The following is a 12,045-nucleotide window of genomic DNA, read 5'->3' as shown; positions in this document are numbered from 1 at the left end:
CAGCCCTTCATTCTTACAAGTACGGAGTTGTGCCAGGTCACAACCCAGGCAGGTGAACATATACAATCCTTTGCTCACTGTGTCTTATATTGAGGGTAACACACTTGGAGTGCATTTTCTCTTTTTCTTTGCATGTTTATAGATATGGAAGCAGGGGCATAACAAGCTAGCGGGTGGGGGCCCCCCGACGCCAGCAGAAACTTCAACTGGATGTGCGTCCTCGGAAGCTCATCCAGTTGAAGTGTATTGTGACACATAGACCCATCAGAGGCCAGCAGCCGACGTCGGCGTGCACGTGACTGGGGGCGCATGGCTGTGATGTCATTCGCTTCTGTTGCTTGCACGCTGAAGTCATCTGCTGGCTTCAGAAGACGACACCACGCCGCGGGGGAGCAGAGGGAAGATGAGTATTTATTTTACACGATGGCCATGCTACTACATGGATGACTATGGGCTGTGCATTATACTACATGGATGACTATGAGCTGTGCATTATACTGTATGGAGGACTATGGGCTGTGCATTATATTATATGAAGGGTATGAGGTGTGTATTATATTAATATGGAGGGCTATGGACTGTGCATTATATTATATGAAGGATATGGGCTGTTTATTATAGTATATGTAGGACAATGGGCTCTGCATTATATATGGAGGTGCATTATACTATATGGAATACAATGAGGAATGCATCATACTTCTGCTATGAGACCCCATGACGTCTATTTACGCCTCTGGTTTAGTATAATTGTTTATTTTTTCTATACATTAAAGAACAGTGGCAGGATGGGGGATATATATATATATCAGGATGGAGCCCAGGATAGGGGACATATACCAGGATGGGAGATATATATACCAGGATTGGTGCAGGATGAGGGACATATACTGTTTGTAAATATACACTGCTCAAAAAAATAAAGGGAACACTTAAACAACAGAATATAACTCCAAGTAAATCAAACTTCTGTGAAATCAAACTGTCCACTTAGGAAGCAACACTGATTGACAATCAATTTCACATGCTGTTGTGCAAATGGAATAGACAATAGATGGAAATTATTGGCAATTATCAAGACTCACTCAATAAAGGCGTGGTTCTGCAGGTGGGGACCACATCTCAGTACCAATGCTTTCTGGATGATGTTTTGGTCACTTTTGAACATTGGTTGTGCTTTCACACTCGTGGTAGCATGAGACGGACTCTACAACCCACAGAAGTTGCTCAGGTAGTGCAGCTCATCCAGGATGGCACATCAATACGAGCTGTGGCAAGAAGGTTTGCTGTGTGTCAGCGTAGTGTCCAGAGGCTGGAGGCGCTACCAGGAGACAGGCCAGTACACCAGTAGACGTGGAGGGGGCCGTAGGAGGGCAACAACCCAGCAGCAGGACCGCTACTTCCGACTTTGTGCAAGGAGGAACAGGAGGAGCACTGCCAGAGCCCTGCAAAATGACCTCCAGCAGGCCACAAATGTGCATGTGTCTGGGGGGCGACACCAGGTGGTCCAAAGGTCCAAATTTTGGACCGGGGCCCATAAGACCCATCTGTCCCTTAGACAGTGAATAGAACAGTGGTGCGCATGTGTGAAGCTCAGTTGGCTCTCGTTACGCCTCTGTATGGAAGGTTAGGCATAGTTATTCCGGATGCTTATATTAGTAAAGTTATGCTTTTGAGTATTGTCATGACATGACCATTACACATTGTGTATAGTATTTAACCCTTAGTTGCTATCTTTCATGGGTAAACAGGGGCACTATGACTTTTAACTCTATTTGGTAATAATAGCAGTTAAAATGCCTGCACGTTTTGGAAGCCAGCTGAGAACAGAAAAGAGTGTATAAAGGAATGCCTTATTCCTGTCACCTGCTATGGCTCTAATTCTGTATTTTGGCTAAAAAAAAGGTTCATACAGAAACATTGCAGTGAGTACCCAAACCTTTTCTACTGTACTCCGATGTGAATGTAATAATAAATATAGATTCACTCATTGCAGCTACACATAAAGACAAATCTATGGGCCGGATTCATCAGAGAGTTTATGCCTGTGTTCTGGTGTAAAAAGCTTTGAAAAGTAGCATAATTTTGGCATAACTAGTGGCTACTCTAAAATTATGCATCTTTTGCTGTTCTCACGCCATTTTCACCCAACAAAGTGGGTGGAGCTTGGGTGGGACGGGGGCGTTGCGACCGCCGCTCGTCAAATTAATGATAAGCTGCGCGTTTGCTACACCATAAATCCTATTCTAGCAGGAGCTGGAGTAGAATTTGTGCCGAGGAGAACACAGAGGGACTTTAACATTTATAGGCTATTCTTAGCATAGGTCATCAATGTCTGATCGGTGAGGGTACAATAACCCAGCATCCCTGCCAAACAGATACCGGTGCCGACGGCAGCTGTAACTGTTCAGTTGCAGAGCTGCACGGATCCGTCAATGGAATAGTGTCTGTGGCCAGCTACTGCACAACTGCCTCCTATTGATTCAAATAGGGGGTGGATATGCAGTACCCAGCTGCAGCCACTATACAGCTGACAGAACTGTGCTGTGCCGATCCACAGATAAGCAGTTCAGGCCGCAGCCGCCACTAGGAACAGCTGATCGATGATGGTGACGGATGTCGCACCTCAACCAATCAGACATTGATGACCTACCCAATGATTGGCCATCAATGTTAAAGTCCTGGACAACCCCTTTAAAAGATAGCCATTGTTATGCACACGCCCAGACTGACTGGCGTGTGCGGGTGTTGTGGTTCCACTGGACCATGAACCGGAGAGTGCCTGGAGGGGCGTGACTAAGTATCTGGCCGATCCGACCAAGATGGCACGACGGCATACGACGCCAGTGCACCAGGGAGAAACCGGGCAGAGGGACCAGGTGCTACTCCAGGTCAAACTCCGGACACGGGGGTTGACCCACACTGGGATTACTGGAACAGGCAGGTTAGGCTGGCACAGACTGGTGGATGTAAGCAAACACGGCAGGTATGCAGATGGGTGGATACAGGCGAGTATGCAGGCAGGGAGGTACTGGCCGAAAGGACGGGCTGGAGCACAGAGAGGTTAAGACCCAGTACAGACTGGGTCACAGAACCGCAGATGCGGTAGACAACCACAGCAGAGAGGGAACGCCCGAAGCGGTGGGCAAGAACAGAGCAGGACAGGGCTGCAGGAGCAGCGAGCACAAGCAGGGCAGGACAGGACTGCCGGAGCAGCGGGCAGAAGCAGGGCAGGGCGGAAACCGCAGAAGCAGTAAGCAAGATAAGAGCAGAGCAGAAACCGCAGGAGCGGCAAGCAAGGCAGGAGCAGAGCGGACACCGCAGAGCGGTAAACAAGGCAGGAGCAGAGCAGAAACCACAAGAGCGGTAAGCTAAGCAGGAGCAGAGCGGACACCGCAGAGCGGTAAACAAGGCAGGAGCAGAGCAGAAACCGCAAGAGCGGCAAGCTAAGCAGGAGCAGAGCGGACACCGCAGAGCGGTAAACAAGGCAGGAGCAGAGCAGAAACCGCAAGAGCGGCAAGCTAAGCAGGAGCAGAGCGGACACCGCAGAGCGGTAAACAAGGCAGGAGCAGAGCAGAAACCGCAAGAGCGGCAAGCTAAGCAGGAGCAGAGCGGACACCACAGAGCGGTAAACAAGGCGGGAGCAGAGCAGAAACCGCAAGAGCGGCAAGCTAAGCAGGAGCAGAGCGGACACCGCAGAGCGGTAAACAAGGCAAGGGGATAGGACTCTGTTCACAAAGAACAGACGGAGAAGGAAAGGCAGAACCAGAAGCACGCACAGTACTTACATAGAAGTAGCGAGCGTACACTAAATTCACAACAGAGGTACAGAGACGACGAGAAGGAATTTAGGAGCGGGTTCAGACTCTGCAAAAAGATGCAGAAAACAGACATAGAGGGAAAAGGGAGACAAGGTTAAAGTAGAAACGAGGCACAGACAACAGGGAACAGAGGAACGGGAACAGAGACAGCAAGGCAGGAACACAAACAGGACTCTGTTCAGACGGGAACAGATACCGCAAGGCAGGAACACAAACAGGACTCTGTTCAGACGGGAACAGATACCGCAAGGCAGGAACACAAACAGGACTCTGTTCAGACGGGAACAGATACCGCAAGGCAGGGACACAAACAGGACTCTGTTCAGACGGGAACAGATACCGCAAGGCAGAGACACAAACAGGACTCTGTTCAGACGGGAACAGATACCGCAAGGCACAGACAGGCAGATCTAGGAATACGGCCCCTAGAAGGCGAAAGAACAGGCAAGAAGCGTGTTCACAAGAACAGACCACAGTTCAGACACAGAACTGGAAAACAGGCAGGAAAACAGGATAGGACCTGGCATGTCAGAGACAAAAAGCCAACTGACAAGAAACAATGCTCAGGCGCCATCTTGAGGAAGAAGGTGGTATAAATACCCAAAGATGGACAGCAATAGGCTGAAGGTGCAACAGGGGCGTGTCCGCAGCAGGTACAAGAAACAGGAAGTTCAGCGGGCGTCGCCCTATGCAGCCAAAACAGACAAACAGACAGCAAGGAGGGAAGCCAGAGAGACATTCTGGACAGGAGATCAAGTGCGCGCTCTTGCACAGTGGGAGATGGACCACTATGCAAGGACGCCGCCAGGTATGTTACAGCCATTAGTTATAACTTATAATAACACAGGTGATGAATTGATGAATTGCACTGATTATGCCCAGTTTAATGCATTTCTTTAATATGGACATACTGAGATTCTGATCGTAATACACGCTTTTTGTGTACATTAAAACCATATATTATGAATATGTGTTACAGAGCACACACACACTATTCTGCTATCAGTTTGACATTGACAAAGGGCTCAGACTGGAGGAGATATCATCCAGAAAACTTTATGAAATAATAGTAGACCAAAATATTAAATCGTTTTCGAATATTATGTGAATAATTAGGAAAACGAAAAAAAATTCTGTCAAATTTTGAGATAACTGATCTAACAACCATTTAGATGCTGCTATGTCCTCCTCTTACACAATAAATCTTTACAAGCTGCTGTTTCCTCCTCCTCCTTTATCTGTGCTGCACATAACTCATAGGCATCTTATTTCAAGGCTGATAAATAACAATATTCAGTATGCAGTAAACTCCTGGCTCGCTGTTCTTTGGAATGCATGAATTAATTCATTCACTGTGTTTCTGATTTTCTTTTGGTGAGTTTATGAAAATAAAATAGCTGAATCAATTCTCTTATTATATTCTATGGACCAGGCAGCGAGTCAACAAAATGCCAAAGAAAGCCAAATCTGAGCACAAGGCTCCACTTTACCATTCAGATGCTACTTAAGATCATCTCCCCCTTCATAGTTGGTACCTCACATAAGATGGAGTTTCACCAGACTTTGGACTCATTCTTGGATACTGAAAGTAAAACCTGCGTCTCTATATAGCTGAACTAAATCATAAGATTTGTTAATGAAATATATTTGACTTGAGAAAGGTTTTAACTACTATCACTATGTTTATCCCATAACTGATTGGTCCTGTTTAAGGAACCCTCTTAACAGGGTACACCTACCTTACCATTTAATCATTTATCGACAGGGCAGTTGATAAGTGTCTGATCTCTGCAGGATCTGACCCCTAATACCTCCATGGGTCCTGAGAACAAAGATAGCGGAGCTCTGTACTCAACTATCTCCATCAGTCCCATAGACAATGAATACAACAGTGGTGCGCAAGTGTGATTATCACTCTATGGGGGACTTCAAAGCTCTGTTTTTGTGATTGGTGAAGGTTCAAACAATCAGATCCCAGGAGCTGATACTATTGCCTATCCACAGGATATGTAATAAATTATTATATTAGGCCAAACCTTCTACTTCCTGACAGAGGTATGGACCTTCTCAAGGGTCAATTCTAGGATGACAGTCCAAGCAAGTATTATCAATTATTATACAGAACAGGCCAATACAATATTTTATGCCTTTTTCATTGTGAATGAGCAGTTAAGCTTTTGCTTATTATCAGTAAAATAACAATCTTTATGGTTTAAGAGGGATATCCATTTATTGTATGCAACACAGACAGCTGTTTCATTCTTCTGGGTCTCATTAACAGTTTTCTGGATTCTAGTTCTGGAATGGAAATGGTCTATATAGCAGGACCCTAAGGTCAGCTGTTTATGACGTGGCCTGGCAATCCTTTCCCAGCTGATTATATTGTGAATATCTCACATTAGTCAGTGAAGTTAGGATAGAAAGTTGGTGTGGTTATATTGTGTAGGTGCAGTTCTCCAACAACTACAAGTAAGCATTCTAAATTTAAAAAATGATAATTAAGAATACAAGAGAAACACAAAAAATGCAGGAAAGTAGTGTATCTATCATGTCATACTTATTTATAGCCAAACCTTTTATTTATTGTGATGTTTAATAGGAGTTAATATATATCTCGTTCATTGTAAAACAAATCATAGTTTGGTAATACAGTAAAATTCCTGGCATCTGATAAGTAAGAAAATGTGATAATCTGGTGCTTGTTTCCAGCACATAACTGGGATAAAGTTTTGAACTTTCACAAGACCAGTTCTAAACTTCCTAATCACCCTGAATACTTGAAAATCCAGCAGGTATCATGTCCTAATGATGCCAGATTAAAGAAAAATTGGTGCAGATGGTGTGCACCTTCTTGTTTTCTGCTCGAGTTTTTGAGTTTTCAGTGTAATAGGAGGAGGCGTCACTGGGCGGGGAGTAGAGCTGAAGTGACAGAGGCTTCAAATCCACAATAGCTCTTCAGTCTCATTTGTATATCAAACACTGATTTCTCAGTAATGGAGGAACGGACTGGCCATGTAAAGGTATTGCTGGACTTGTCTTTGAAGAATTACATGCACATATAAATAGTTTGGGGGTGAAATCCTGTTAACAGATTCCCTTTAAATATTAAATTTTTTAAATATTGAACCTTGCAGCACAAATCATTGATGGTAGTTGTATAGATCAGTATACTTTATTATGTAAAACCGTCCAAGAAAAAAGTTATGACATCATAAAATGCATATGAACTGGAGTTTGGATATTATTATATCTTGGATATCTGCTTTTTTTATGAAAATATGATATAGTTTTTGTATAGTGTTGTCTTTTACATGTGTGTAACATTTTCCACTATTCTATTTTCAGTTCAGCAGTGTAACATCAGATGTATGAACGGTGGCTCCTGCGGCGATGACCATTGTATTTGTCAGAAGGGTTATACGGGAACACATTGTGGCCAGCGTAAGTACTTTTTTTTTCTTTTCACACCCAATTATTTAATCAAAATAACATTTTGATTTTCCACAACTGCAAAATTCAGTAGAAAACATCTCGCACACACTCAGAGGAACTTATCCCACCCTTACATAAAATCCATATCAAAATGTTAAGCAGGATATAATGCCCACCCTGGTGACACTTAATATAAGGTGACCTTTACATAAAGTTTCACCAGGGTGGCCATTATATCCTGACAATTTTCAAAAATAAAGTTAAACTTTACTAGCGAAACATATGTACAGTAGGTGTTAGATACAAACCTTGTTGTTCACAACTTTTGTTTTACACAGAGGTACAGGCATAATAGACACATGTGGCGGCATATTACTTGTTAGCAACAACATTTCAGCATTACGGCACGACTGACTTTAATACTCCATTCTTTCTATCTGACCTTTACTAATCAAAACCCACTTCCATGCGGTAACCATGCATCAGCCTGCCGAATTCGGTATCTCTTCACCCAATACCCCAAGATCAGCCTACACGTTGCCTCTTCAGCCCCACTTCACCTAAGCTGTCTCATGATTACCAGTAACCCACAGCTATACCGGTTTGGGCTCCATACTGTACCAACAGCATCTGAGCTCTTCTTCCTTGTCTGTTCTGTTTCCAAGATCCACGATGTTCTAGTCATTAAGATCCAGACTGCCACTTTATCCAGTACAGTTACAGGTTGTTTGCAACCAATCTGAGACAAAGAGGCGGCTCTCTGATGTTAACGATGGCAAGCAGCACCCCAGTGAGAGACGCTAAATTCTCTAATCGGCTCTCATTGGGTGTAAAATAATGGTGTTCTGAAGTCGAAACCCCGCCCACCGTAACCAAACCCTGGCCACGCACCAATTCCATTAGCTGGCTGCAAGTACACAGAGTTTCGGCTGCAGGTGGGCAGGGTTTCAGCTGCATTAATTTCATCTTAAATGTGTGTTCACCTATGGGAAACACTTATTTAATAGAGATCCATTTAGAATCCAAAAGAGACTACTCTTTTTGGTGAGCGGAGCCTAGTTATCCAGATCACTAAAAAGAGTCTAACTGTCAATCCTCAGAAGTGCACTGCCACCTGAAAATACAGAAAATTGGGCTTGAGAAATTCCCTTTAAAGGTGTGTTCACCCTTTAAGGGTGTGTGAGTCTTTTTGCTGTGTTTTTGGAGCATAAAACCTCCTCAAAAACATAAACTCCTCAAAAACTTGGAGTTTTCTCTCCAAACAGTCAGCAAAGAGTCATCTTTTGGAGCATTTTGCCATTGTTTGTTCTTAAAAAAAAAATGCTTTCTGTTCTTCATCATCCAATGAAGTGGGAAAAAACAGCAGGAAAAAAGACATGACGAAAACCATGGGAAAACCCTCCAAAAAAAACGCCCAGGCCAAAACCATTAGAAAAATGACACAAAAGACACTTCAGGAAAAAAAAAAAACTACGTTTCCTGAAGTGTCTTCTACTTTAAAAACCCGGTGGGTTCTCCTGAGTTTAAAAGATGTTGTGTGCACAAACCCCAAGGCTAAGTTCCTACATTGAGTATTTCATGTGGTTTTGATGTTCTTAATTTTCTGCAGCATTTCTGTACCAATTAGCTAAATTAGTTTGTTGCGGTGTTTCTTTTTTTTTTACATGCGTTTTTATCGCTTTTTTTCCAGCTGCAGTTGTTACCACTTTTTTGATATGTCATATTTTAAATAAAACTGCTTTGTTTTGGAAACTTGGAGTTACTTATCTTTGATAACACTTTATTGATAAAGTCATGCATTTTAGTGTGTTTCTGCAGCAGTAACGCTCAAAAAATATACTGTATTTTTTGGACTATAAGACACACCTAGGTTTTAGAGGAGAAAAATAGGAAAAAAATTCAAGCAAATAATGTGGGCATGATGCACTGTTATAGGCGGGGGAGGTCTGCTGATGACACTGTTATAGGGGTAATGTTCCCCAATTCTGTACTAATATCCCCCATCCTGTTATATATATGTCCCCATCCTGGTATGTATGGCCCCCATCCTAATCCTGGTAAGCATAGTCCCCTAATCCGCATCCTGGTATGCATGGCCCCCATCCCCATCCTGGTATACATGGCCCCCCATCCTCATCCTGGTATGCAGGGCCCCCCATCCTCATCCTGGTATGCATGGCCCCCTCATCACCAGTCCTGGTATGCATGGCCCCCTCATTCCTATCCTGATATGCATGGTCCCCTCATCCCCAATCCTGGTATGCATAGCCCCCCATTCCTATCCTGGTATGCATGGTCCCCTCATCCCCAGTCCTGGTATGCATGGTTCCCCATCCCTATCCTGGTATGCATGGCCCCCTCATCCCCAATCCCGGTATGCATGGTCCCCCATCACTGCTCACATGAAAAGAAATAAACAATTCTGCTCACCTTCCTTCCCTCTGCTCCAGCGCTGCGTCCTGTTCTGCCAGCAGCTGATCTCAGCGTGCAAGCAGTGCATGATATCACTGCCATACGCCCTCACACTTTGATATCAGCTGCTGGGATATTCACTCCTCTCCATGCTGGGACTATGGGCGTGGATAAGAGTGAATATTCATTCTCCTTAATAGCGCTTCCTGCTGCGGCTCGGCGATCACGTGTGCCCACTACTAAAGAGAATGAATATCCACTCCTCTCCACGCCCCTGGGAGTGGGAAGGAGTAAATATTTAAACTCTCTAATAGCAGGCACAGAGGATTGCTGAGCAGCAGCAGGAAGCCGGCTCCTGCAACTGACAGTGTACGCTATTAAGTAGAATGAATATTCACTCTTCTCCACTCCCATGGGTGTGGAGAGAAGGGAATATTCATTCTCTTTAGTAGCAGGCACATGTGACCGCTGCAGCAGCCGGCTACGGCTACTGCCTGTGCCCCTCTCTGCCGCTACGCCCCCCCCCCCACCCTCTACAGCCGGAATATATTATCCGGACTATAAGACGCACCCCCCACTTTCCTCCAAAATCTTGGAGGAAAAAAGTGCGTCTTATAGTCCGAAAAATGCGGCATATATTTTTTTTCATGTGGATTTTACTCATTTCAAGTGTTTAGGGAAAATCCGCAAAAAAAACGCACATTTTTTTTATGCTATGTAAAAGTGAACAGTACAGTGGGTATGAAATTCCTTTAAAGCCCATCCACTTTCCTGGAATTGTAATATGCTGCATTTTTTGCACAACGAAAATACACAGCATAAAAAATGCACCAAATACTCATCGTGGGAACTGAGCCTTAGTGTGGGTTCCACAGACGTCCAAACACATTTATTAGGGTAGGAAATGGAAATATTCATGAAGTTACTGAAGAAGTGAAGATCTGACCTGAACTAAGTATTAGAGCACAAATGACATTCTGTATACATTTTGAGATAAAAATCTCATCACAATCTGATTATAATTAGCTTAGAAGTATGTATAGTTGTCCATGTTTGAGAAAGAAAGAGTGAAAGAGGATATAGTGTCTTTTCAGAAGACCATATACTGTATTATGTATTTTAAAATTTGTTGTGCTTAGTTCCATTACTTTTATGTTTTCCAATGTATTAAGGATATAAATCAAAAACCTTCTACCTTATATAGCTGTCTGTGAACATGGGTGCCTAAATGGTGGACGATGTGTGGCTCCAAATCGCTGTGCATGCACATATGGCTTTACAGGACCCCAGTGTGAAAGAGGTAAGTGATATTATAGATCACAAATAAGTCGACACACTGACACTAGATCAATTCATTCATAGAATAGAGCTGATATTTATTATTTTGGCCTGCTTCCAGACTGCCGTAATGTGGACTTTTTTTTGTTCTTGTGTTATGGTCTACCTCTAAGCACCACAGGCTGCACTTAGATTTACCATTGAGATCTATGTGATGGCATTAAGAACAATTGTTATATAGATCTTATTGTTAAATCTTTTTAGACAAGGTTCAGCTTGATATCCTGAGGCGTTCAAAAAAAGACATGTTTGTCTAGCAGAAAAAAAAAAAATATTTTCTTAAATTGGTTTTGAAAAGTTTTTGAAGAACTTTGGGAGTGTTTTTTTTTTCTGAAGTTTTTGTTGAGCTTTCCTTCATGATAGGCTTCAAAGAGGTGACATGCACTTCTTTTATTCCACCAAGCATTTTTCAAAACCTGTTTAGGAAAAAAAAAACTAAATATGTCATTTGTATATCAAAATAGATTTCCAGTAGAAATGAATAGAAAAAGTTTTCCTAACATTTTCAAGCACTTTTAGTTGGATTTTTGGAGAGGGTCCACTGAAAAAAACTCTGAAGTAAACTGTCTGCAAATAGCTATAGGGTGAGTTCACATTGCCTTTTTGTTGTTTTTTTTTTTTTGCTAGATATGATCGTTATGTCTTACATTCCTAGAACACAAATTTGTACTATTTGTACCAACCTTTTTTTTTTAATTAAAGTCAATGTCTCTAATTGAAAATGCCAAAAAGCCAATGTCCCGTCCTATTATATTCTAATTGTAATTCTAGAAAAATGAATATTGTACAGTTTTAAATTGTTTTAATGTATATTCTTGTTCTATAAACTTAAAGATGTACAATTTTTTTTTATTATAAGTTAATAGAAAAAGTATTTTTTTTTAAAAAACCTTTTGATTGTAAAAATAGCTTGTTAAAAGTCAAATTTTTGGTATTTGACCCTATGAATCCTTGCTTAAGCTTACAGAATCCATTCCTGATTATTCTGGGCTTAGTATTCCAATGGGTAACGATGAGCGAAACTGTTCAAATTCAAATTTGG

At 42.5% G+C, this 12,045-nt stretch overlaps 1 protein-coding gene across 2 annotated transcripts in view; it reads left to right on the top strand.

Annotated features, from left to right (window-relative positions):
• The window catches only part of FBN1 (fibrillin 1), a 305,286-nt gene that overhangs the window by 59,806 nt on the left and 233,435 nt on the right, over nucleotides 1-12,045 (top strand). For both annotated transcript variants that reach the window (XM_073653071.1, XM_073653070.1), the window contains exons 5-6: nucleotides 7,167-7,262; nucleotides 10,870-10,965. In XM_073653071.1, coding sequence (XP_073509172.1) covers nucleotides 7,167-7,262; nucleotides 10,870-10,965 — 192 coding nt within the window. The remainder of the gene's footprint in view (nucleotides 1-7,166; nucleotides 7,263-10,869; nucleotides 10,966-12,045) is intronic.

Source organism: Phyllobates terribilis, unplaced genomic scaffold (assembly GCF_046119375.1).
Source record: "Phyllobates terribilis strain yellow unplaced genomic scaffold, ASM4611937v1 Scaffold_11__3_contigs__length_659146591, whole genome shotgun sequence".
In the NCBI taxonomy this organism is placed as follows: Eukaryota; Metazoa; Chordata; class Amphibia; order Anura; family Dendrobatidae; genus Phyllobates; species Phyllobates terribilis.
This window is presented reverse-complemented; position numbering and strand designations above follow the sequence as displayed.